This window comes from Rhinatrema bivittatum, chromosome 3 (genome assembly GCF_901001135.1).
Source record: "Rhinatrema bivittatum chromosome 3, aRhiBiv1.1, whole genome shotgun sequence".
NCBI classification, from domain to species: domain Eukaryota; kingdom Metazoa; phylum Chordata; class Amphibia; order Gymnophiona; family Rhinatrematidae; genus Rhinatrema; species Rhinatrema bivittatum.
Genome location: NC_042617.1, coordinates 18820955 through 18848814, shown reverse-complemented (window position 1 = coordinate 18848814; position 27860 = coordinate 18820955). Strand labels below are relative to the sequence as shown.

The 27860-nt window shown below is 48.7% G+C and overlaps 1 protein-coding gene across 1 annotated transcript in view; it reads right to left on the bottom strand.

Annotated features, from left to right (window-relative positions):
- Positions 1-27860, bottom strand: part of DAAM2 (dishevelled associated activator of morphogenesis 2) — a 443570-nt gene that overhangs the window by 39240 nt on the left and 376470 nt on the right. Inside the window, exons 17-22 of the mRNA XM_029592931.1 lie at positions 17182-17266; positions 9507-9613; positions 6324-6412; positions 5010-5178; positions 2946-3053; positions 2607-2667 (exon numbers count right to left, since the gene is read on the bottom strand). Of these exons, the coding sequence (XP_029448791.1) occupies positions 2607-2667; positions 2946-3053; positions 5010-5178; positions 6324-6412; positions 9507-9613; positions 17182-17266 (619 nt within the window). The remainder of the gene's footprint in view (positions 1-2606; positions 2668-2945; positions 3054-5009; positions 5179-6323; positions 6413-9506; positions 9614-17181; positions 17267-27860) is intronic.

Sequence of the window (27860 nt, the reverse complement as noted above, 5' to 3'; positions counted from 1 at the left end):
AATTACAAGCCTTGCCGGGTTCCTAGCAGCTTTGGGCAATGGAGCACAGAAAGCACTGGACCAGCACAGAACCGAGTCCCCCCCTATTTCATGGTGCAGCGCCAGGGGTCCAAAATCAGGCGGGCGCTGCTGAAGGGTCACGGACGTGTTCCCCGGGTCCCAGAGGAGGGCGGCAGGAAGGCACAGCTGGGGAGCGGCCCTGGGAACGACCAGAGGCTGGGAAGGGAAACATTAGGGATGCTCCGGGTTCTTCAAGCTGGGAAAGTCCATACGAGTTCTAGCAAGTTCTTGCCAAGACAGAGAGCCCCTTGTGCTCGAGGTAGTCTGAGAAGGGAAGGAGCGAACCTAAAAGCAGGGGCCAGCAGAAATGGGAGCTGGGAGGCTGGCCTACGTTTTTCTTCTGGATGAGATCTTTTCCCGACTTAGAGGGCCATTTTCAAAGGCTTTTTAGGAAATTGCTATCCTGCTGTGCTGTAAACGTTATGCACGCATGTCCTGACTGCACGTAACTTTACCTGGGCTGAGCGGAGAGGGGGAGGGGGTTGGATATCTAAAAGTAGGCGCCTAAATTTTCCTGAAAATCTTCCACGCATGTAACAGCAAGGGGGACCTGAGGACAGGTAACTTTGGTGGGGAGGATGTATGCACGGAAGCCTGTTTTGAAAATTGGGGTAACCTGCGAGCATTTTTGCCACCTAATGCAGGAGGGCTTTTTGGAAATTACCCCCCTTAGTTAGATAAAATGGCAGCTCAGAAACCAAGCGCAGAGCACAGGATGGAAGAACCGCTAATGAATATCTGCATTACGGTAAACGTGGGGAGCCGGGCATGGCAAGACCAAGACCAAGACCCAGTCCCATTACCAAATCCTTGAAGCTCTGTGGAACATCTGGCAGGGAACCTCCCATTCGCACTGTGTAACCATCCAATGAAATCAGAGAGAGGTGGAGCTCCCGCTCGCCTTACAGTGTAACCATCCAATGAAATCAGGGAGAGGTGGAGCTCCCGCTTGCTTACAGTGTAACCATCCAATGAAATCAGGGAGAGGTGGAGCTCCCGCTTGCTTACAGTGTAACCATCCAATGAAATCAGGGAGAGGCGGAGCTCCCGCTCGCTTAGTGTAAACATCCAATGAAATCAGGGAGAGGCGGAGCTCCCGCTTGCTTACAGTGTAACCATCCAATGAAATCAGGGAGAGGCGGAGCTCCCGCTCGCTTACAGTGTAAGCATCCAATGAAATCACGGAGAGGTGGAGCTCCCGCTCGCTTAGTGTAAACATCCAATGAAATCAGGGAGAGGCGGAGCTCCCGCTCGCTTACAGTGTAACCATCCAATGAAATCGGAGAGAGGCAGAGCTCCTGCTGGTTTAGTGTAACCATCCAATGAAATCGGAGAGAGATGGAGCTCCCGCTCGCTTACAGTGTAACTATCCAATGAAATCAGGGAGAGGTGGAGCTCCCGTTCCCTTAGTGTAAACATCCAATGAAATCATGGAGAAGCGGAGCTCCTGCTCGCTTACAGTGTAACCATCCAATGAAATCAGGGAGAGGCGGAGCTCCTGTTCGCTTAGTGTAAACATCCAATGAAATCATGGAGAGGCGGAGCTCCCGCTCACCTACAGTGTAACCATCCAATGAAATCATGGAGAGGCGGAGCTCCCGCTCGCTTACAGTGTAAACATCTAATGAAATCGGAGAGAGACGGAGCTCCTGCTCGCTTACAGTGTAAACATCTAATGAAATCGGAGAGAGGCGGAGCTCCTGCTCGCTTAGTGTAAACATCCAATGAAATCATGGAGAGGCGGAGCTCCCGCTCGCTTACAGTGTAACCATCCAATGAAATCAGGAAGAGGCGGAGCTCCCGTTTGCTTAGTGTAAACATCCAATGAAATCATAGAGAGGCGGAGCTCCCGCTCGCTTACAGTGTAACCATCCAATGAAATCAGGGAGAGGCGGAGCTCCCGCTCGCTTACAGTGTAACCATCCAATGAAATCAGGGAGAGGTGGAGCTCCCGCTCGCTTAGTGTAAACATCCAATGAAATCATGGAGAGGCGGAGCTCCCGCTTGCTTACAGTATAAACATCTAATGAAATCCTGGAGAGGTGGAGCTCCCGTTCGCTTACAGTGTAAATATCCAATGAAATCGGGGGGAGGCGGAGTTCATTTTTCCGGCATAGATCTTTCTAATCATTAATAATGCGTTCTGACTACAAAAATCCCAGGTGCCATTAGCCTGGGGCTAGTTATTTATTTATTTGAACGTTTCTATACCGACATTCATGTGGCAAGATACATACATATCATAGCCTGATGGCATCATAACATAGCAGTTGACAGTAGAAAAACAATGATCGGCCCATCTAGGTTGCCCTGTTCTTCTGGTCTATCTCTCTGCTGTCGGCTGCAGAAATTTGGCCGCTTGATGGATATCGCGTCTTATCTAAGCCAGTTTTGTGTGATGGAACTTAACACCGCAGCGCCGTGCACCGGGTGAAGAGGGGTTAGTGCAGGGGAACTCCGACAACCCATCAGCATCTGTCGCTGGCCCGACCCTGGAGCCCGAGTACGTTTCATGAACTGCTAGCAGGGAATCCTGAGATACTCACAGCTTCGACGGCCTTCAGCCCATTCTTGATGTTGTTCACTTCCTTCTCTAACTCCACCAAGCTGAAAGAGAGAGAAGCAGAGAAACACAGGAAGCCGTAAGGACCAGGAGGAGAGGCAGGCAAGAATGAGTGGTATAAAGTGCCCAGCGGTACGGCCTGGGCACGGAGGACGGGCACAGATGCAAGCTCTGTCGTTATTTGCATCATCTCCTTGGGGAAGCGAGGCCCTCGGAAACGGCAGAAGAGCGGCAAGGCACGGTCTGCGTTGCTGCCAGGCCCGCCTTGCCTTCACCGCGCCTCCCCCCAGCGATTCGGCGGGCGCAGACGACTCAGACTTACTTGACTTTGGCAGCCTCAGGCAGGTGCTGCAGCTCAGCCTGGATGTTTAGGATATCCGGGTAGGTCTTCTCAAAGATCATGATCAAGTAGTGCAATAGCGTCACGTTCCTGCAATGAAGGGGCACAGCGGTGAGCACAGTGAGGGGGATCAGCGCAAGGCACCAGCGGCTTGGAGGCTTATCGTCTGCACGGAGCTCGCGAGCCCCCCCCCCCGGTCAGTGGCAGGAGGTCGTTTGCGCACGAAACATTAGCAGCGTACGCGCACCTGTCGAGCGTGAGCTTGTACGTGCAGTAAATGCGCGCACTGCACATGAATGTTAACGGGGGGGAATAAAAGGGGCAGTTTAGGGCTATTCTGGGGGTAGAGGTTCGGAAATACCTGCGCAAATCTCTCTTTAGTAAGTGGGTATAGGCGCACACATTGCCGAACCTGTTCTTACACATCTGCACCTGCTGACTGACTCTCACAAGGGAAACGGGACTGGCCTTTTGTCGGCGGTTTTTGGGTGGGGGCTCAGACTGACGTGCTGGGGGAGCTTGGGTGGAGGTGATCTGGCGATTCCAAATATGTCCGTCACTGTTATCCCTCATGAAATACCTGCCTCCACATTTAATTCTGTGCTGTTACCCACATATTGTTAGAATCGCTTCATGCATAAAGTTCTCGCTGCGTTATTTTGTAAAATGGGTAGAGAAAGTATGCGTGTTCCTGCATTACAGATATATGCGCATCCTGAAACTCACACGTGTGCTGTCGGTGCTCCTGCCACTCAAACAGTTAATAAATCTTTGTGGGGCATTAACTGGAGTGAAGTGCCTCTATTTAAATACTGCAAACTACAGCTTAGCTCATTTTACTAGCAGATGGACAATGTGAAGGTCAGCGTTTTAACACTGCATTTTTCAGTTCTCTGGTGGCATCCAGTATCTAATTGTTGAATCCTGGGGAATCTTACATCAAGGTGAGATAGCAGGAAAGAGGCCAGACTCAGAGCTAATGCTCTGCGCTGCCAGGCGTGAGCCTCAGGTTTTGATACCAGGCCTGCTCTCATCAATGGAGCAGCATTCACAGTTCCCTTGAGGGAGGACATCTCAGCCATTGAGCAAGAGCGACACCTATTGGTCAGTCTCAGGAATGCACCTCAATACGTGGTCCCCAGCTGAGGCCCGTCACTGTGAAAGCTGGGATAGATTGGGGGGGGGGGGGGGGAAGGGGAACCCCAGGTAGCTGTGAATGAAGACTCGTGGCATTGTAGACCCAGTTTGGGGCAGGTTCTGTTTGAGTTGGAGAATAAAGAACGGGAAGGGTGTGCTTGGTAGCCCCGCTGCTGTGAATGTAATGACCTCTGTGGGGCTGTGAGCTTCTGGAAGTGTACAGCAGTGATGTGCCTTAGGCTTCCTCTATACTGCGCTCCACGGAGCATGCACCATCGGGGCGCACAGAGACCGAAGGGGCAAGGCAGGGCACAGCGCTCATGGCACTAGGAGATTTTACCCTGCTCCAGCTTCATCTTCCACCCCAGTGCGCTGCGCACTCGCAAGTTCTGCTTCTCCAGGCCACGCCTGCAAGAGGAACGGGTTCAGATCCTGGAAACGGGTGGGGGGGATACGCAGGGCCGCAGGGGCTTATTATGCGTCGGGTAGTTGGGGGGGTGTTATGAAGAGAAATACTAAGCACAGGAACATAATATACAATCTGAACTCTGAACCGAATCCGACAGCAGGCAAGAGCCTTCAGTCTCTGCCCACTTTACTTCCTGCTGCCGAGGCAGCCAAGCAGGGCAGAGGGGGGGCAGCGCGTTTTCAGGGGGGGGCAACTGCTATTTCAAACCCCCCCCCCTCGGGACCCTAAGAGAAAAAAGTGGCATCAGGTCTTCTGCCGCTAGTGCTGCGAACGCCGCGCCCTTGCACCGCACCGACGTGCACTATCGCAGCCTCTCCAGACCTCACCTGGCTGGGTGTTTGACTCTGTGTGATTAACGGACAGACCCGCCCCCCGCCCTCCCCCGACCGTTTCGGCACAAGGCTGAATAAGCTCCCCCGGCTTTTGCTTTCCTGTCTTACCTGTCGATGCTGGACTTGGTGTCTGCGATTTTGTTCAGACTCGAGACCTTGAAGCCGAAGGCGTTCCCCCTCTGGCCCTTGTTCATGTAATTGCCAAAGGCCAGCACCACTTCCAGGAGCTGCTTCAGACGCCTGCTGCGGATCAGCTCTTTACTTGCCAGGAGAAGAGCTTGAATTAAATAAAATACAATAAAAATAATCCATACGGTGTACCATGCAACACAGCTCCCCCGGGAAAGCATTCGGCACCAGCAGAAAGAGCGGGACCAGTCCATGGAAAACACAACCCGGCCCACCGAAGCCCTGCCAGCCTTGACCCGAGTGACCACAGGGGGCATAGCCAAGGGTAAAACCTCACTTTAGGCTCATGCCCCAGCCCTAGCAGCAGGGCCGTGTCCCGTCTGAGTGCAGCAGTTAAGAGGGGCCTGGGGGCACTGGAATCACCGCCAGGCTATGATCTCCTAACTGGAACGGGGAAACCCCACTGCCCTCGGGCTAGACAGGTAAATGTTTGAGGCCTTCAGAGTGGCAGGTAATTATCTCCCTCCTCTCAGCCCCTTAAAAGTTCACGAATTGGGTGGAAAGCTGGACGCCTGTTTACTTAATTGCTCTTCATCACCCTGAGACATTAATCCCGGTATAAAGCAGTTGCCTTAAACACACAGAGAGAGTGAGAAACAGCAGAGACAGGACAAGGAGAGAGTGAAGAGACTGGAGATACAGAGTGTTGGCAGTAATTAAAAAGGGGGTTTGTAGCCACTGCTCTGAAGCCCTACATTGGGGCAGGGAATTGGCTATACTGCCCACTCAGGTTAACCTTGGGCACCGCCCCTCTAATATTCAGCTCTGGCTGTGCCCCTGATCTGAGCAGGGCATATTCTCCTCTAGCCAAGTCATGCAAGCAGTGCTTCCCCTCTAGGCTTCTTGGAAACAGTAGAAAAAAATACTGCAAGACAGATTTGGGAGGAACCAACATGGCTGCCAGTGCATTTTTCTAGCGTGGCCTTCCTCGCTGCGGGATGGTGAGAAGCTGCTGGCGGCTGAAGAGGAAGGACGAGGAGATGGATGCTGCAGGCCCTCTGGGCAGAAGCAGGGCAGCCCCAGATCTTAGCAGGACCCACCGTGAGAAGAAATGGTTTAGGAGAGCAGACAGCTCGGTGCCAGTCGAGCTCTGGATCCGTGGACTGGCGGTGCTGCTGCTCTTGGAGACGTCAGAGTATAAAGCCCGCCCCTCCCCCGATCTCCGCCTTAGGCCCAGGGTTCGTGAGTTGCCTGTTCTGTCACACGTTTGCCGCTGTGCTTTGCAGGCCTTACCTTCCACTTTGGGCTTGGATTCAGCCAGCCGCTCGGGGAATTTTTTCTTGAAAAACAAAGCCTGAAGCCGATGCTGGTAGTGATCGATCCTGAGGAAGCAAAGGCAAATTCCGTTTCAGAAAGCCGAGGGCAAAGCAAGGCAGGGAGCAGTGAAACCCATTGCACGAAAGATTACAGCTGGATTCTCGGGCCTTTTGAAATGCACGCCCATGCACACTGGCGCTGGCACGCGACAGGGCGTGGCCAACCATTCTGCTGGCTTCACGCTTTCAGCGCCCGGGAAGTGCCCTCAAGCCCCGACACAGAAACCCCAGCCCTGGAGCAGCTGTAATTTGTTTTCAGTTATGGGCTCACTTCCCCTCGATTATAGGGAAGAGTTTAGTTTTGAAGATTTTTGGATTTCTTGGTCTGAAGGCAAGGGTTACCCTCCCCCCACCTGTGTCTCCCTGAAGATTGGGAGAAGGATATCTTTTTGTCCAAGCGACCAGTCAAGCGAGGGTGGAAAGAGAGGAAGAGTTAAGTCTTTGGACTAGAAAAAGCCGAAGTCTCAACTCTGGAGAAGTTGGATTTGCAGTTGAAGTTTTTGGGAAGTTTTGGTAACCCAGTTGAACCTTTTTCTTGGACTTGGGGATGTATTTCTTCCAATGGTTGGTGATGTGTGTTGGAGCCACACTCTAGCTATCCCACCCGCACCGGTGAGGATATTTTTTCCAAAGACGTTGATTTCCAAATTGCACCTGACTCTATATTCCGAGAGATATTATTAAAACATTCCAATTTTTAAATTGTTTAAAATTTTTTACTTTTTAGATTTGGATTTTCACATTTTTAAACTTTTAAACTGGACCTTCATAACACTTTGGAAATCAACGTCTTTGGTGTAATAATTATTCTCGTTGGTCAAGGGAAGATTTTTTTCACAATAATATTGAGGATATTCTTTCCATCAGGATAACGGTGCAAGAGAAGAGAGAAGTGAGATAACGCCTAAGATGGACAAACTGATAATCCTGCTCTTTGCCATCATATTTCTGATGCTATCTGCTGTGGTCAACTGTGCCTCGGGCTAGGGCCCTGGAGGTTAACCTTTCCCCCCATCCAGACTTGAATTCGGACCTGTACCACCCCTGGTGAAGGATAAAGCACCCACACAGGGGACCGGTTACACTATATTAAAATGAACCCGAGTTCAACCTGGTTTTTTTGTTGGTTTTTTTTTTTTTTTAAAGAGGAGAAATTTAGATTTGATGGAATTAGGAAATTGTAGGCCTATTTCTAACCTGCCCTTTATTGTAAAAATATGAGAGAAAGTTGTCTAAGATCAGTGCTCTTCATCCCCACCAGGCTTCAGTATGGAAATATCCCCCCTTTCAGGTGGTCACCTGAAAGGTCCCCCCTTTCAGGTGACCACCCTCTCCTTATATTAAGGAGACATTCATTGTAAATTGTAAATTGTTTTGGTTATGATTTTCTTGTTTTCCCTTTCCTTCCTCCTGCCTCTCTGTTCTACCCTCGCCCAGTTACATTCCCCTTGTTGAAATGTATTTTCCAATCTTTCAGTTATTATGTGAACCGGTATGATGTCCCCACTAATACCGGTATATAAAAGTTTCTAAATAAATAAATAAATAAATAAATCTTGGATTGGATTGCTTGAAGAAGCTGGAATGAAGGCAGATGCAGGAAGAGATGCTCTTATTATTTCATTAGATACGGCCGCAGGTTTTGATTCTATTAACCATGGCATTCTGCTGTGGCGTCTCTCTGATCGTGGCTGCAGGGAGGGGGAGTCCTACAATGGCTTCGATTCCTGCTTAATTAATCATTCTTATAGAGTGGTTTGGAACCAGGCTGAATCTGATTTCACTCTTTTGGAGTTCCTCAAGGTTCTGTTCTGGGTCCTGTTCTTTTTAAATGTATACCTTGATGCTGTTAGTTACTCTTAGTCGAGAATATGGTTTCAGTTCTTACGTATATGCAGATGACATTCACTTAAGTGGCCTTGGCTCAACCTAGTATTTCCAGATGCTTGCTCTTCTCTAAACCACAGTCTCATTGCCATTGCCGATTGGCTAAGGGAACCTAGGCTGAAACTTAATCCCTCTAAAACTTTGTGGCTCAGTAGAGCAAAGTTTTCCCAAAATTATCAGAAATGTTAATTCAGCCAAAAGATGGGTTGGGAATACAAATAGACAGTAAACGGTCTACGATTAACCAAATATCTTCAGTTGCTAGAGTGAATTTTTTCTTCTTAAGATTTCTTCATCAAGTTAGATATTTCATAGGAATAAAAGACCTCGAATAATTAGTTGATTCCTTGATTTTGAATTGCTTGGATTGTTTGATTCCTTGTCTTGAGGGTATCCTGAAAAAAAAAAATCACTCAAGCATCTTCAGGTGGTACAAAATACTGCAGCAAGACTGCTTTTTGGGGCTAAAAGGTTCAATCGCGTGACTCCAATTTTGCACGAGCCCCATTGGTTACCAGAGTTTAGAGAGAATACAATTTAAAATTCTCTCTCTGGTTTATAATTCTGGTTTATAATTCTCTCTCTGGTTTATTGGGGATGACGTACAGTCATCCCCAATGCCTGGCAGGTTTACTTCATCCTTTCAAAGTTTCCGGGTATTAAGATCTTCTCAGCAGGAACTATTAACTATTCCGCCTTTAAAGCAAGGCAGCATTTTCACAGTTGGCTGCACCTCTATGGAGTACGTTGCCTCTTCCTATCCGAACAATGAAACATTTCTTGAAGTTTTGTAAATTACTGAAGGCTTAGCTTTTTAAGCAAGCTTTTATGATTGAATAACTACGGTAGAGTTTGCTGGTAAATGCTGATTGTAGGTATTAAAATATTTAATTTTTGTTTTTATTTGTTATAGCTTTTATTTTGTATTCCTTATTCATTTTTTATGCTATTATTCTTTGCTTATACGTTTTTTAATTGTAAACCGCTCTGATAATTTGGATAATGGAAGTACGGTACAGTAAATAAGTTAATAATGATAATACTACACAGATTCTCGTTCTAGGAAAATTCCTTTTACAAGAAAACCTTCAACAAGACATGGAGTTAGTAATCTGAAAAATAACCCCAGCCTGGAATTTGCCCGGCTGCCCGAGCTGTCCTTCCAGTTTGGGTCCCGGAGGGGGGGGGGTCACCCATGTGTGCGGACGCTGACCTGCTCATTTCCAAGAGGAAGCGGTCGGCCCGAGCCATGCGCTCAATCTCGTGCTTGTGCTCCTCCAGTAGGTCCATGTCGCTCTTCTCGGGGACAAACTTCAGCAACTGCAATAGAGAAGGGAATGGGCGTGAAGAGCCGGGGCCAACGAGAGGGCATGGAAGGAGAAAAGGAAAGACAGAGAAACAGGGAAGGGGGGGAGAAAGGTGAAGAGAGAGAGGCTGAATGAAAGGGGGAAGCAGAGGAAGAACACGAGATGGGATAGACCAAGCGCGTTCGGGAAAGTTATCAGAAAGTTAGCCAGACAAACCTCGTGTTCTGACTTATGTGCCCCTCTCGGCAGTGACTTTTCATAAAATGTACGGGATAAAAGGAAGCTGCATGGGGGTGTTCTGGGGGAGGGGCTTACATGTCCCTGGCCAGCGACGATATTCAGTGCTAGACGGATGAACTCAGCCAGCTAGGTCTGCTCAGAGAAAGTCGCTGTCCTGAAGCTAGCCGAGTAACCACTCCCTCCCGGTTAGATAGCCCCCCCCATGGGATTGCCCCTCCTTTCCAGCCAAAGATATGAGAGAATGCAGGGCGCTAGGCCCCCCCTTCCCCTTCTGTGCACCCCTCCGATGTGCCATTAAAAAGTTCCGTTTGCTGAGATCTTGGCTCCTGTATCGGATCGGGTCGCCTCTCTTCAGGAAGTTCTTTGGTAATTCACCCAGTATGGTCTGCTGGCTGGGTTAAACACGAATCTGCCCACATCTGAGGCCCTGAGTTTATCTGATTGATTTTCTGCTTTACAGGCAGATTACATTCAGGTAATGCTCCTTCCCCAGAAGGGCTCACAATCCAAGTACCTGATTCACTAAGGGATTTTCCCATAGACAAAAAAAATGGGAGACCAGCCTTAAGGAACCTGGCCCTGACTTTGCACCTGAATCAAGAGAAGGGGTCGCGTGGAGCCAGCAGTGGGATGCAACCCCTGGGTTCTCCTGGTCTGTAAGGCTTCTCCTCCACTGTTATTCAGATTAACTTTCCTGCTTGCTGGCCTTTACTTAAGGTAGAGCTGAAGGGTATCGCACCCAGAAAAACTGTTCAAAAGCCAGGCCTCATCCAGACACAGTTCTGAGAGGTGATCATAAGCTGTCAGCAGTGCAGTCACTGATAACAGACTTCCCCACGTTAACCCCACAGCAAATTTTCTTGACTTTCCAGAGACCTTCGGCATTTCTCCCTTCTTCAAAAGATTTTTGTGTGCGACGCGGCTGCCTTCTCCCAAGCTTGGAAGGATCCGCACGGCAATCCTGCTTGAGGAGCTGCCCTTGGAACAGCTTCATAGGAAACGGACGGCGGCAGGGGTGATATATTTCTGCATGTGCGTGAGTTTACGCTTGTACTTTTTCACTTCATTACTTTTGAAAAGAAAAGAAAATGCGATTCGGGGAGAAATGATTACGGTCCTGATTTACTTAAGGGATTCCCCCACTGAAGAGGACAACCTTCAAAAGGGATCTACCACAGCATGCGCGCGCGCGCACTCTGCCCTGGCAATCCCGGGACTGTGTCAGGTCAGAGGCGTAAACACAGCGTGGATGTCCGCAGACAGGGCAGCTGCAAATACAGGGCCAACGTGCAGGCGCAGGGCTTGCGGTGAATTTTAGGAAAGTCGCTGCAAGGTTCACAGTGCACCCACTATAGCTAAAGCTTGCACCTGCAAATAATCCGTGCACTGCTTACTCGTGGACCTTGTACCTAAGGGAGCTCTTCAAAATCCCCCCTCTTTCCGTCGATGGGAAAAAATGCTTCGCTCTTCAGAGAGCGGGCGCCGCTGGGCTGGGCTTTTACGTGCCTTGGCCTTTCAGCATTTGAGATGCGAGACACACAGTCCACTTTCTCTGACCTGCACGATCCTCCACGTCACGAGGAGCCTGGTGAGGCTGTTTCCACGGGGAGCTGGTTTCACGCAGTGCATTTAACTGGGACCTGCCGCCGCTCACCTGCAACGCCAGCGACTTGGACCTTGCCTGAAGGGGATGGAAGGTTTTGCTCGGCATGGAAAACCCAATTTACATAGAGGATTAGTTCAGACACTGTGAGGGGAGACGGACTAACGCAGGGGCGCACAAGGTGCAAAAATCCCCATTTTACGGTTTTTAATTGATTAAGATCTATAACGAGGAAGACCGTTTATTTATTTTGGGGTGAATTTTAAAAGGACCACGTTCTTGAGTACCTGGGCCCAGCGCAAGCAACTCATATTTTAAAATGGCCCAATTATCCACCTATGTGCATGAGCAACTCAACATGTGGGGGGAAAGGGGCATGGCCAACATTGTGCACGTAAATCCGTATTTTTAATCCGGCGGCCGCAGCACACGTATATTTACTTCTGCTCTTGATGAGCTGCAAGTCTGTTGAAAAAGGAAAATTGGTTCTTACCTGCTAATTTTGGTTCCTGTAGTACCACGGATCAGTCCAGACTCCTGGGTTTTGCCTCCCCTCCAGCAGATGGAGACAGAGAAGTTTTTGACTGACTCTGCCCTATACCTTGAGGTGCGACCTACAGTCCTTCAGTATTACACTGTATCCAAGCATAATGATTAAAATCAACACAAACAATTAACAATTTTACCCCCTCATGGGCAGAGGGAGGAGAAACCCTGCAACGCCAAACATCCTGCTCACACCCGAAACTTTGAGAACTAATCTGCAGAGAAAAAATGTACTGAATGAGTGGACTCTCCATTACCCCAACGCTGAAATGGGCGGGACTCTGGACTGATCCATGGTGGTACTACAGGAACAAAAATTAACAGTTGAGAACCAATGTTCTTTTCCCTGTACGTACCCAGATCAGTCCAGACTCCTGGGATGAACCAGAGCTTCCCTACGCGGGTGGGACCTTGAGAGTCCTGCTTGAAGCACCCCTTCTCCAAACCCCCCAGAACCTGGGGCCTGGACAACCAACCGATAATGCCTGGCAAAGGTGTGCAAAGACTTCTCCTGCGGCGAAACTTGCTGACACTCAGCCCAAGAAGCCGCCTGCGATCGGGTAGAATGCACCCGAAGACCAACTGGAACCGGACGGCATGAACCGGCTACGCTGAACCAATAGCATCTTTCAACCAGCGGGCGATAGAAGCCCTAGACGCCTTATGCCCCCTTCTGGGGCCACTCCACAGCACAAAAAGATGGTCTGACAGGCGAAAGCTATTTGTAATATCCAAGTAATGCAACAGAACCCGCTGCATGTCCAGCTTCCTCAGATCTCTTGACTGGGGATCAGAGTGGTCCAAGTCTGGAAAGGAAGGGAGTTCCACCGACTGATTCAAATGAAAGGAGGATACCAACTTTGGGAGAAAGGAGAGAACTGTCCTAAAAGAGACTACCATATCCGTAATCCTTAAAAAGGGCTCCCTGCAGGACAAAGCCCGAAGCACAGACACTCGCCATGCTGAAGAAATAGCCATGAGAAAAAAACACTTAACGTAAGATTTTTTAACGTCGCCCTCTTCAGAGGCTCAAAAGGCGCCCCACACAGAGGTTTGAGAAACATATTCAGGCTCCATGAAGGACAAGGATTCCAGACCAGAGGACACAAATGCTTTGCCCCTCGGAGAACATGCACCATGTTCGGATGTGCAGCCAAGGCTACACCTCATATCTTACCACGGAAACAACCAAGAGCCACTACCTGTACCCTTTGAGAGCTACAAGATAAGCCTTTAGCCAAGCCAGCTTGTAAGAAGGCCAAGATATCTGCCACCAAAGCCCAAGTAGGCTCCATCTTGTGCTCCACGCACCAAGACTCAAAGATTCCCCACACCCTGACATAGACCAGGGAGGTAGATGTTTTCCTTGACCACAAAAGAGAAGCCACCACCGCATCTGAATAACCTTTACTCTTCAGTCGTTGCCTCTCAAAAGCCATGCCGCTAGACAAAAGCGATCTGCCTCTTCCAAACAAACGGGCCCCTGACGTAGAAGATTTGGGAGCCCCCGAAACCTCAGAGGTCCATCCACCGCTAGGCTGACTAGATCTGCAAACCATGACACCTCGGCCATTCCAGTGCTACCAGGATCACTTCTCCTGGATGAGCTTCTATGTGCCGCAGCACCCTGCCGACCAAAGGCCAAGGTGGGAACACATACAGCAGGATGTTCCTTGGCCAGGTGAGAACTAGGGCATCCACCCCATCCACTTCTGGCTCTCAGCGCTGACTGAAGAACCATGGGGCCTTGACATTTTGAAATGTCGCCATCAAGTCCACGCTTGGTCTGGACCATCTGTCACATATGAGATGGTAGGCTTCATCGGAGAGCTCCCACTCCCTGGGATCGAGCCGGTGATGACTGAGGAAATCGGCTTGCATGTTGTCGACCCTGGCAATGTGAGAGGCTGCAATTCTGACTTGGTGCTGCTCTGCCCAACTGCCAAGCCTCGATTGCCACCAGCCGACTCTTGGTCCCCCCTTGGTGATTAATATAAGCCACTGCTGTCGCATTGTCCAAAAGGACCCTGACTGATGTCCCCTGCAGTTCCGGAAGAAGAGCCTTTGGCACTAACCGAACTGTTCTGGTCTCCAAACGATTGATTGACTACAGGGATTCTTTCACTGATCATTGGCCCTGCACCGCTCTCCCCTCACAAACCGCTCCCCAGCTGGAGAGACTGGTGTTTGTGGTGACCACCGTCCAAGAGGCAATCTCCAAGTCCACACCCCAGCGTAAATTGTCCGAAAGGAGCCACCAATCGAGGCTGGAACATGCAGAATATGTAAGAGGAAGTGGAAGATGAAATTGCTTGGACACCGGGTTCCAATGGGAAAGCAATGCTGACTGAAGAGGTCTCATATGAGCAAAGGCCCATGGGACTAGCTCCAAGGTGGAAGCCATTGAGCCGAGGACCTGCAAGTAGTCCCAAACCCTGGGGAGACGCTTAGCCAACAAAGCCTGAACTTGCCCCTGCAGCTTGATGATCCGCTCCTCGGTGAGGAAAACCTTGCCTAAATGCGTGTTGAACAAGGCTCCCAGGAACTCCAAGGTCTGGGAGGGAACCAGGTGGCTCTTGGCGAGATTGACTATCCAACCTAGTGACCAAAAGAGCTGGAGAACCTGCTGCACCGCAGAGCGACAGAGTGACTCTGACTTTGCTCGAATCAGCCAGTCGTCCAGATACGGATGAACCAAGAATCCCTCCTTTCGGCGTCCCACTGCCACCACAACCATTGCTTTGGTAAGGGACCTGGGTGCCGTGGCGAGCCAGAAAGGCAGAGCGCAAAACTGAAAATGATCCCCCAGGATGTAAACCTCAGGAATTTCTGGTGGTTGGCCCAGATTCTGATGTGCAAGTATGCTTCGGTCAGATCCAGTGAAGCTAGGAATTCTCCTTTGTGCACCGAAGCAATTATTGACCGTAGGGTCTCCATTCAAATTTTTTTTTCAAACCTGACTCCAACTGGACATTGGGTCCCTGTTCCCTTCAAGGTGAGTGAACCGGGCTCCCTGGTATCATCTCGACTGCTGTTAGCAGGGTAGGGCAGCGGAATCCCCGACCCCCAGTTCCACCAGCCTCAAGTACCAGGGGGGATGGTCCCACCAAGACCTGCCAACCCCCTGGGAGGCTCAGGAATCTCTTCTGTTTTTGATTAAATAAAAAGAAACTATTTCTAAAATATTCCCCTTTTTGACCTTTTTTTTTTTTTAAACTACCGGTATCTATTACAGACTGTAGGATTTTGCACCTCCACCATCTGCTGGAGACAGAGAAATACTGACGGAGTGTAGGTGGCACCTCTGTCTCCATCTGCTGGAGGGGAGGCAAAACCCAGGAGTCTGGACTGATCCGGGTACGTACAGGGAACTCGTTTTACACCTAAAACCATTGGGAAGGGGTTCAGGTAGACTGGGAGGAGTGCAGGCTGAAGAAGCAGAGGGGCCTGGATGACCTCAAGAGAAACAGGGCTCACTGGTGGACTAATTGGTAAAACTGGAAATGTCCAACACACAAGCCTGTTGTAAAATCTGCTTTCCTGTACGCGTAAAAAGCCGACAAATTCCTAAGGAAGATACGTGAATTACGTTTGCTCAAGAAACCAATTAAAATTAGGAGCGCACATACGCGTGGTAGGCATATTAAAGTTACCGCCCCTATGTATACACAGGCTGGCGTTAATGAGCACACCTGGTAATGACTTCTGGTAGGGAGCGATCTGTGAACCACAAAAGTACATCCCAATTACAAAGCGTCCATAATAATGAGCGACAGGATGAGAAGATACAACAAAGGCAGTGACTTTCCTTTTGTGTATACAGACCCTGTCACTGGGGGAAGGAGGAGGGAGCAGTCCTGCCAGAGCAGGCCTGAGGTGTGATAGTCCCTAAGGCAGGCCTTCCCAAACCTGGATACCCCAGAGCCAGTCGGGTTTTCAGGAGATCTACAATGGACAGATTCACATAACTTTATTGGCATGTCCACTTTATATGTCTTGCCGAAGTAATACATAGAATGATTAAAATACAAATATGTACATATTGATCTGATTTATATTCCGCTTTTTTAGGCACTTGAAAGTGGATTCATGTACTGTAGGTAAAAACGGGTGCTGGTGCATGTTGTCCCTGGTCAGATTTCACTTCTGGCTTGGCAGCGGGATTTCACAGATTGCCTCCTGCATGTTCACTGTGGATCTCCTGAAAACCTGAGTGGCTGGGGGGAGGCTTCCCAGGACAGGTTTGGGAAGCCCTGCTCTACGCTGCCTCAGCCCCTTTTTCCTGGTGAAGGAAAACCTGTTTATTCAGGAGCGGCCCCTTCTAAATGAAAGCTTCTGTTTCATCCTTCAGCAGCAGCCACAGTCCCACCAGCGCAGAACGAGCTACCGAGAAACAATAAACAAGGTGCAATGCACTGGATGCTGGCCAGGCACAGACAGCCGTTCTTGCTACCATTCGTACCCTTTGGAGGTTTGCTTGAGGTCCTTGGGGCGAGGAGCTCATGGGTCGCAGCAAACTGCCACAGAGCAGGCTGCCTTATAATGATGCCCGTTGCATGAAGAGGAACACTCATTTCTGTCAGCCATGCCAAACTCTCCATGCGGCACCTTGACATGTGACTGTTCTTGGTTATCTTATGAGTTCTTCTCTTTGCCTACAGGAGATGAAGAAGGATGGTGGAGAGGAGAGGAGAGGAGAGGAAAGGAAAGGTGAAAGCATGTAGGAAGGAAAGACGGAAGTGAGGACAGGCAAGGTGTGGCCCCCACGTCCATTGTCTCCATCCTGTCAGAAGTCGTTTTATGAAAATGAGATAAGTGAGCTCCACGAACAGCAGTTGCAAGCTGCAACAAGATACCAGTGTGCAGTGATAATAGCAGAACGCTGATTAGGGTGACTGGGTGCATGCGCTAGGAAGAAAATTTCACATACCGCAACAACGGGTCGCGCCTTGCAAGAGGCACTTAGCGCTCAAATAATCTGACCTGCCACGGTATTCTCCGCTGTCTAACTCTCAGGCCAGACCTGCTCGGTCTTCTCGTTAAAAAGCTTAGACTCATTTTGGCGCCCTCACAGTCACTGGCTGACAATGGATCGTACCCCTGCTTCAGCCCACGGCTTAGCCTGAGGAGGGCATGAGCAAAGAGTAAAACAGAGGATCAGGCAGAGGAGCGCCAACAGTGGCCATGCTCACCTGCTCCAGCATGTCTTTGGCCAGGTCCTCTTGTTCGTCCATCTCCAGGATTGCTCGCTTGATTTCTTCATTGGAGAGCTTCAACCTTTCAAAATGGTAAGAGAGCCATTAGGTTAGCCACAGCAGCGCATGCCAAAGCTGCATTTCATAAGGCCGCCATCAACACTTTACCATCTGCAGTATCCCAAATTAGGAAGGGCAGGCCCCATGAACACTGCTTCGAAAATTTAGAATGAGAATGGCACATAGTCTAGAGAAGTCCTGTAAGTTAATTTCCTACAGCATGGCTAGCACTGTCTGTCCCACATAGAGGAAAGCAGTGACTGTAACGCATGTACATTGTGGTAATAAAATACAACAACCAGAACAACTCCTAGAAGTCATGCCAGAGCACGTCTCTAACGATCTCGACAGATATCTGGGCTCGTTGATATGACCACTAAGGGGTTTTTTTTCCTCAATGAATAAGTAAGTTTTTCAACCATGACTATGTTGTTAACTTGACTTTTCCAGGCAACAAAACATTAAAAAAAAAATGCAACAGCACATTTCAGGTAGCGTGCACATTGACGTGACCAGGTGACCTTGTGCAGTCTCTTCAGTTGTGGCTTTGTTTCACAGAGGTGCATGAGTTCTGCTCTTCTTTGTCTATAAAAGCCTTTGCATGAACCTCTGGATCTACACATGTGCCCTGTGACATACTAGGCCACACTTGTGCCATTGTGGGTCCTCAGCAAAAGAGCTGAAATTCAGAGTTAGAACCGTGTTACTCAGCGTATGTGGCATCCAGACCACAAACTCAGAGCGCCAACAAGACACAGGTGATTTCCCAGTATCTCCACTTCAATATCTTATTAATGGGAAAACGCCAAACTAGTCAGACCTAGGCTGAGCCTATTTAGGAGCAGAGCGTCACCGTGGTCTCTGGTAGTTCTGCAGGGGCTGCAAACAATGCTCTTGTAATACTGAAGAGAAGATTTCTAGAAATGTCTCTCTGGCCAACCAGGGGCACCCAAGCAGCCTGCAACTGTTTGTTCTCTCCGGTCAGACTCTGTCATCCCCCAAAGCACAAGACACGCTTAGGTGCATCACAGTCGCTGAAACCATAGTAACCGTCCTAAAAAATGGCAGCTCCCATGGGAGTGGGGAGGGGGAGGAGGTGAAAGCTACAAAGAGGACAAGTCCCCCCTACAAAACGGAATCGGATACCCAGTGTAATAGCTCACGAGGCAAGGCTGGCCCACGTGGTGCCTGGCGAAATATTAGCGCAAAGCAGTGTGGCTGCCATGTTGTTCCACTTGAAGGCCCGGAAATAAAGGCCCCTGTAGCCTGCAAGGGGCCACCTGGGAGGGCTGCAGGGGAGGGGGGAAACTGGCTCGGGATTCTTCCACTGTAAAGCCCAGGGGGGCCTGCACGCTGTCAGTAAAACATTGCTTCTATTCCAAAATATAAACTCACCGAAAACCAATAAACTGCTGAAAAACCAAACAGGGGGGATCTGAAAAGCTTTGCTCGCGCAAAAACGGCCCCCAAACAGGTGTATGCGGGCCGCGTGCGACTTTTAAGAAGCCGGGAAGTTTGCACGTACATGAGAGTCAAGAATAAGGGGGCAGAAAAGGGGTGCTGGGTGGTGCCAAGATGTACCCCACGCCGTGTTACCTGTGTCACTTTACTGCTGGACCAGAGGGGTCCTGAACATTGGGGGGGGGGGGGGGGGGGGGGAGAGAGGGAGAGGGAGATTCTTTAAAGGGCCAATCTGACACTCTATGTATCTCCCACTTTCCACTCAGGGTGGGTTTTGGGGGGGCAGTGTTACATTGGTCTGCCTAGGCCACAAGGGTCTGTAATACTGCCCCCCCAAAACCCACCTTGAGTTGAAAGGAAATCTACAGAGTGTCAGATTGTCTCGCTAAAAAAGTCCGTTTCTCTCTCTCACACACACACACACACACACACACACACACACACACACACTTACACACGGTAGGGATAGTTTACATGGTACGCGTGTACTTGCACGCACAATAGAAAATTGAGCGGATTTTTGCTCGCGTGCCCAATTATGTGCTTTTAGGGGCGCACACGCGCTCCTTTGAAAATGTACTTGAAAGAGTCCAATTCCGACTTCTGGATTCTTCCCAAAAGTTACAATTCACAGTCCAAGAAGAGAACACAAAACTGCAGAGCAGTAAAAGCAGATCTGGCTTATCTCTTTGCCTCCAAGAGCTCCCCAGAAATAGCATTGGCGGCGCTGCTGTTCCAGACTCTTTCAGGTGTCTGTAAGGACTGCAGCCTCTCTTCTAATCAGTGACCATTAATTCATTAATTAACAGGAAGAGGAAAAGGTTTTAAAATGTCAAACGTGTTCTTCATCCACCAACGCAATGCTTTGCCCCTCAAGGTTTCCAGGCTTTGCCTCTTATGATTTCATAACAGAGGAAAATATTTATTGTATTTTACAGAGCTTGTTCTTACGTCACAGCCAATATAAACTGCTGCAAGTTTTGTTAAGGTCAAAGGAGATCTTCTGGAATCCCAGAAATGCTAGCCCTGTGGCCAACAGCTGAAAAAATGAAATCCAACCACATGGTTTTCAAGGGCTTGCAAATATGCGACGGTGCTCTGCACTGACTTAAACTGTGCATTATCCTAAATATTTATTTCTTTGGGTTTACAAATGACAATGCAGCATTTCAAATATTTCAGACTGTGAGGCTTGTTTCTGCAAGGAAAATGTATCACTTCAAAATCCGGAACAAACAGATGGTGAAAGGCATCCGTCGTATCCTGAGGCAGCAGTGTAAAACAGAAGACAGCGGTATCACATCTACAGCAGGCACGCTTCCAGGTGACAGTCTCTCACGTATGCTGTCTCACGGACTGGTGAGACTACAGATGCGGCTTTCCAGACTGGGCCAGTGTGTGCCAACTCCCACCACCCAGGCGCCATCCACCAGCTTTTGTATGTAGGGTATTGGGAATGAATTAATTTGCATTGAAGTCCAAGGACAAGCGGGGTTTCACCAATTATTTTACTATCCGTAACTAGATATATGTTCTCTCTATTTAATCCCCTGCTTCTTTTCTATGCTCCAAGTTGTATTACTCCCTTGTTTTATTGTAACTGCATTCCTTAGCCTTTCTTTTGTTTAATGTTTTATTACTACCATTATTATTATTATTATTATTTATTATTATTATTATTATTATTATTAGGATCAATGTTATTTTTTACCTTTCTGTTCCCTATCCACTTGTTAATTGTAAACCGACATGATGTGAATTTACTGCAAACTATGCAACACCACCTAAATTATTCTCAGGGGCTCTTAGTCGATCATGGGTTCATGATATCCACACTGACTCTACATGACCTTCCTCCACTGGATGGAAGTAGAGCTCATGCATATTCATTGTGGGGGTCCCCGAGGACCGGTGTGGGAACCATTGAAATGCCAGCCAATTGGAGACAAGAGACCTGGCAAAGCGTAATAACCAGGACACTTCATGGACAGACAGGTGGCACAGGCTGGTGTGAGGACAGGAGAAAACCTATGCTCTCATCCAATCTGCCGGACAAGGAGAGAACACATGGAGCACTAACGCCGCTGTGCAATGCATCACAGGGAAACAAAGTGGCTTGTCCGAGGTCACGGAGAAGCCACAGGTGGTAGAGAGGAGACTCCAAAACGTACAGCACATCCCAGGGAACCACATCTGCTCTCTCTCCACTGTGACGTTTCATTTCCTCTGCATTCAGTCTGTCCATCTCTGCCTTCAATGGAGCATGCGAATACGAGTCCAAGGACTGCGAAGGAGAAGCGTTGGCCGCCTGCGGCCTCCGTACGAGAGGAGGCTTTTCAAAAGATAATCCATTCAGCCCACGCTGCTTTTCAGACTTGAGACACAACGTGCTGCAGTAATAGTGCATTAGTGCTTAAAGCCCTGTACAAACCCAAGTAATCAGCCTGCGCACGGCGTACAAATAGAGAACAACGACAAGGTGCTGCCACAGCAAGACTCCTGTGCTCTCTTAGTGCACATAATATTCAAACCCTCCTGCCCTAGTTCAGAGATGGTATTCTAGCCCTCCTTGTTCTCTGCACCCCTCTTTAAGTGTGATGGTTTGGTACGTGCCAGCCAAGGGGGTACGAGGATCTCCAGAAGAATACTATGAGTTGACTCTAGGACAGAGAGAAGAGGAGGAGCAGTGCTTCCAGGGGGCTCCCTGGGCACAAAAGTGAGACAGCGGAGGGCTGCAGGAGCTTGTAAATTATTCAAACAACCTAAACGTTCTCGCTGCTTGCAGATCCAGGCTGTGATGCCAAGGCAAGCCCACCCTGCCCGCAGGAGATCACGACGACACGCAATGCTTAGAACGCTCCTCGCCTCCAGAAAGCTTTTTGATAGTCCGGCAGCGGTGCTCGCGGAGTCCGAACCATGACAGCTATACGGTTATCCAGCCTGCAAATATCCACTGGATCAACGGATTGGTGTGAGGAGAGGCGGCCCAAGTGCGTCAGTGCAAATAGAAAACTCCGACACCTTGGTCTTGAGCTCGCACAGCCCACCAGGCTCAGCTTCGGCCTTCTTTTCATGTCGACCAAATGCAAACCGTGATTTGTTTAAAGATCTCCTGCCTATTGCTTGGATTGGAATGTACAAAGATTGGAGTTTGTGTTACGATGATTGCTGGTTCTCTGCTATAACATGGAGGTAAAGGAATGCCTTTGAGAACATGAATCCTGGTGCACTGACTGCTTTCTGAGCAGCAAACGTTGTTACTGTCGTACCATCATCTGTGGGACCCTGAAACGGGTTTCCTTTTCTCTATCTGCAAGATCTCAGGACCCTCAGAGTTACTGGATTACAGGCAGGGCTATGCACAGATGCTTTCTAATTTCAGGTTTCTTTTTTTGTTTTTTTTATTTAAAATGAAAAAAAATTTAAATTTAAAAATTAAATACAAAATACAAAATCAAAACAAAACAAAATCAAAGAAAAATGTCAGGCTTCATCAGAGGGAAAAGAAACCCTCCTGGTCCTCTCTTCAGTTTTCTTTCTTGTCAGAGGAGGGCGATTCCCAGTTGCTCTTGCGCAAGCAGTGGTAAGGCCGGCACCATTGTTAACATCTTCCCACACAAAATGGCATCAGCCTCCAGTCCTCAGGGTCACAGGCTCTGTCTCCCTGCTCCTGTCCCCTGATCCCATTAATCCTTGAGGTCACAGCCTCTGTGCCCCATCCCCTGAGCCCTCCAGTCCTCAGGGTCACAGGCTCTGTCTCCCTGCTCCTGATCCCATTAATCCTTGAGGTCACAACCTCTGTGCCCCATCCCCTGAGCCCTCCAGTCCTCAAGGTGAAAAGTCTCTGTATTAATTTGTGGAAAACATTGGTAGCCACACCATCCAATGCTCTGAGTGGCATACAGACAAACTTTCATAAATCCAGCTGACCCTCCACTGGCTACCCATAATTTGGCACGTTAAACGTAAGCATTCAACAAAAACATTAAAGCAAGGAATACAGTAACATCCTAACCTTTCTTTAAATGCCACTTCTCATTGGCCACGCATTCTGCTTTAACTCCAGGTACTGATGTAAAACATGCTTTCCCTCCAAGACTTAAACTACGAACACTTGTACATCTGGATCTGACCTGTGAACTGTCACCCTCTTCATGGAGTCTTTATCCTGGAAAATCTCGCAATATATCTCATGAGTCACCCCTGAAAGCTTGCTTGAAAAAGCATCTCAAGCTTCTTTCTGAAGGATTTTTCATGATTCTGCCCTTAATTGCTCAGGCAGAGTATTGCAAAGTCATGGTCCTGCCGCAGAAAAGGCTCTTTCGCCTGTTTCAGCCAAACGTATTTGCTACATGAAGGCACATCTAGAAGACGGCGTTTGCTGGATCTCAGTGCTCACAAAGGCTGATTCATTTGCATTATCGCCCTCACGCACACAGGTACATCAATGCTCTGTGTAAGGAAGCACACGGAGCTTACGTTTAACGTGCCAAATTATGGGTAGCCAGTGGAGGGTCAGCGGCACTGGCGTGATGTGATCCTGCATTCTGGTCCCTGAAATAACCCTTGCAAGCTGCCTGCTGTACCACCCGAAGCACCGTCAAAACTGTTACCGGAAGGCCAATATAAAGAGCATTGCAGGAATCCGATTTAGAGAGTGAACAATGGTTCGGAAATCATTCATATTTAAGAATGGTTTTTATCTGCAAATAAAGCGCAGTTTGAAGACAGCCCTTCTTACTGCTGTCTTCATCTGGGCACATAGAGAAAAATCTGAATCAAGTACTACTCTCAGGTTTCTTAACTGCGGTGACACGGAATATTCATGCCCTTAAACTGAAAGGAAACAGAAGCTGCATCAGATGGAAATCTGTTTAAAATCACGGATCTCTGTTTTACCGATGTAAAGAGCTAACCTGTTTTTCGAAACACCCATTACTTTATTTCAGTTAAGCATCTTGTAACTCTTTCAAAATATTCCTCCAGAGATGACATTACAGCACAAAAAACCCCCCCAAAAATTGAATATCGTCTGCATAAATTCTGAATTCCACTCCAACATTTGCGAGAAGACTACAGATAGGACGAAGATCTATGTTGAACAAGGTAGCCAAGAGTGAAGATCCCCGGGGTGCTCCTGTCTTAACTGGATGCCAGACAGATGTTCCAGCTCCATTATTAACCTGCCCTGACAGCTGAGTTAGATAGGAGGAAAACCATTTCAATACTTTTCATGGTCAACCCAGATTTCTAAATCAGGTTACCAACATATCATGGTTTACTGTATCAAAGCAGCTGAAATGTCTAGAAGCACTAAGTTGTAGTTCATGCTTCTCTCAGACCTATGCCTAAGGATATCAATGTTTAACATCAAAAATACTTCTGTACTATGTGCAGGGTGAAAACCAAATTGATAATGATTGAGAACTTCATTTCCATCCAAGAATTCTTGGAGCTCCCTCAAGATTGCCTCTTCTATCACTTTTGCCAAGATTGACAATGACATAAGCATATAATTTACAAATATCAATGGGTCTGAATCTAATTTTTTTCAGCAATGGACACACCGATGCTTGTTTAAGAATTTCCAGTAGATGACTTTCTCCAAGAGAGCTGTTTACACTTTTATTATACTAGCTCCTATATCCTTATGAAGTTTCTTCAACACAGCTGTCGTACATGGATTCTTTTACCCATTTACTAAGATTCCTGTCCTAAAGGAGAAAGACTATATATCCATATATTGATGTAGTGGATCATCCAGTTGTGCCGATCGGCATGGCTGTGAGCCTTTTATGCTGTGGTGTAGTTGACGCAGTCTCATAGGTGAACCCACGAGGCCTATGCCGACAGCTGGCAAATGCGCTCTGATGCAGGACAGGCTGGAGCCTCTCCTATACCAGCCGTCTCCCCCGCAGGTTGAACCCTTGGATTCTGGCAGCTGGCAGGACTTAGGTGGGTCCCAAGGATAGTACAGAGAGCAAGAGTCCAAGGTCACACCGAGGTCAGGACAGGCAGCAGGCTGGAGATACTGGGACAGGCCAAGGGTTGGGGCAGGCGACAAGCGAGTGTAGTCAGGTGCACGGCAAGAGGTCAGGGTTCAGGTGGCAGGCAAACATGGTCAGGTCCAAAGCAAGAGGTCCATATCAGGAAGTCAAGCCAAGGATGGCCAAAGACACACTGGATGAGACAGGCAGGGCAGGACAAGGCTGGACGAGACAGGTTGGGAAAGGCTGGAGGACAGGAATGTTGGATCAAGGATCCAGGAAAGCAAGAGCAATGGTAACATGGAATAGACTTAGTTTTTGGGTACTTGCCAGGTTCTTATGGCCTGGATTGGCCACTGTTGGAAACAGGATGCTGGGCTTGATGGACCCTTGGTCTGACCCAGTATGGCATATTCTTATGTTCTTAGGGATGCAGGAGAAACATGCACTGCTCTAGGCAGGAGACCTGTTGCTGAGGCGAGGCAATGCTGCGGGGCCTTTGTTTAAATAACCCAACAGAGCTGACGCCATCAGGAGGCACTGCTCTGAGTTTCACGCTGCAGGGCATATATTTTGTTCACACATGCACGAGTGCCTAAGGGGAGGCAGCATCCTGGCTGGGACAGGAGCATCAGTGTGCAGCGATGGTGGCATTCTGCCACCACAGAATTTACAAGCTGTGCGGTGGCTCGCGGGGCAGTCCCCGAGTCGCCAAATGTAAGCACCAGTCCTACATGTAAAATGCCTTGTATCCCCGTGTCACTGCATTAAGTCACTCAATCCTAGAGACTCTGCATGATTATGTCTACTCCACTGAACCTAGAAAGGAGTAGACATCAGCCTACTAAGCCGTTTTTTCTAGAGAAAAGAAGTTCGGTATCCCTGCATCAATCCTCTAGTGGTGAACGTTTATTCATGTGAAACTGTGAGACATCCAAGGTTCCAGGTACCTTTATCAGTTCACTAAACAATTTCCTGTCTTTGAGGTGCTTTGTATCCCTGTGTCCAACCACTGAGGCCTCCATTCCCAGAAGTCAGCGTTCTGACCATAAATTTACAGCGCCGTTGTAGAGTCTTACACCCAGTCCCAAGGCAATAATGCCGGCTTGGTTTCTAACTTCAGCCGTCCCGGAAACACATCCCCACCAAGTCTCCATCCAGTTCATCTCCCAGCCCAGAATCTTTCTAGCCTATTGGTTGTGCGATGTGTAAAAGCTTCTTATTTGAACAAGCGAAATAGCTGCTGATTCGTTACCAGAGTTGGGTTTTGTTGATACAATGGTCTTGTCATTGGTAAAGGACCACTTGAAAGTGGAACGAAGCATCTCCTGGCCTGATGGGGAGAAACTCTTTCCCAAGACCACTCCGGTCTCATAAATACTTCCTAATAGTTTAATTACCTATTTACGGTGTTTGATGTGGGATCACCGCCGAGGCTGCTATAGCACTGAGATGTTTGCCACTGAATATCTAGACCAGTACATGAATCTGACATTTTTTTTTGCTTTTAGCCACTGCTTTCTGGCCAAACACAATCTCAACCCACATTCCGGAAGCATGCGTGCAGCCAACTCTGAGGTGGATGGCCTGGCGACGTACTTTTGGCATGTGGTATACACGGAATCATCCAAAGGGGATAGGATAAACAGAGCAAATGTTATTACTGCTTAATGTCGGTGAGGCAAACTGAGGCACAGGGAAATATGGCGACTTCCTAAGGTCACAGGGGAGTCAAAGGTAGTACAGAGGGGACGCTAACTTACATTTCAGGAAAGGACTTGCAGTGCCTTGCTCTAACCAGTAAACCGCATCTGTTCTTTCCCCATGCTAAGGTTTTTAATTCCCTTATCCTGAGTCTACTTAGCTCTGGAACATGCAAACGAAAGCCTGACTCCAAGACTGCAGAAGCCTGGCCACACTCCCTGTCCACAGGGAGGGTACTGCAAAGATAATATCCCGGGAGTCGATTTTCTGAAGATAAATAAGGTTTGTTTGTTTTTTCTATTTCATACCTTCAGTCTGGGCCCTTCAGTTCAAGGCGGGGCAGAGGTCAGCCAGATGAGCCAGCGGCAGCGGCAGCGGCTTTGCACAGGCACAACTTCTGCTCCAGGGAGCAGCCGAGGCTGGCACCGGTGCCGCAGCCATGGGCCAGGAGTCCTGGACATCGCTCAACGGTAACAGCGAGCGTGCGTGCTAAGGAGGACCTGCAGCCCATGCTGCCCGGCTGGGTTATTCTTGCTGCAACGCAAGGCTGGGCCGTAAGGGCTGGAGGGAAAACGCCCTCTGACCCTCCATCGTAAATGGCAAAGCGCAGGGCTGACGCTGCTTCTGGCCGGCTTGAGCAGAATAATGTAAGGGTAAAAGCATCAGCTGTGGTCTGCAAGGGGCTGTTTTCCCTGGACAAGCTCCAGTCTGGGGGTCTGGGCTAGCCGCGGGGGTCAGAGAGGAGGAGCGTACCGGAGAGGGTCATTTTCTGGGGGTGGCAAGGGTCCAGGGATTGGGGGGAGTACAAGTACCGCTGGAGGAATCATGGTGGGGGGGCCAGGGGACAGAGGAGTAGGATCACCGGGGCAGAGAGAAAGCGCCCCTCTCCTCCTCATCATCCCGGTGATCCTCCACTCCTAGCCCCCACTGCTGCTCCACCCCCAGCCGTCCTTCAGCACTGATGGGTGAAGAATGGCTGGAGGTTGAGTACTGGGATAAGGAGGGGCAGAAGGAAGACCGTGACGCGCGTGTTCACGTATGTGTATGTAAGATAGCATGTGTGTGCGTGTGATTCTGTCTTTCCACACTGCTCCTTGTTATCCCCCTCCCAGTTAACATGTAATTTCAAGCCTTTCTTGTTCAAATGTAAACCGGTATGATGTTCCCACTAATACCGGTATATAAAAGTTCCTAAATAAATAAATAAATAAATAATTGGCAGAGATTTCACATCCAGCCCTGGCCCCACCCTCTTGCACAGATAACACTTGTCAGTGGTTCCCCTGACCCAACTCCACTGTTCCACTTCTATAATATATACATTACACACACACACACATATATATACATACACCTATATATATATTACACACACACACACATATATACACACACCTATATATATATATTACACACACACATATATATATTACACACACACACACCCCTCTTGCACAGATAACA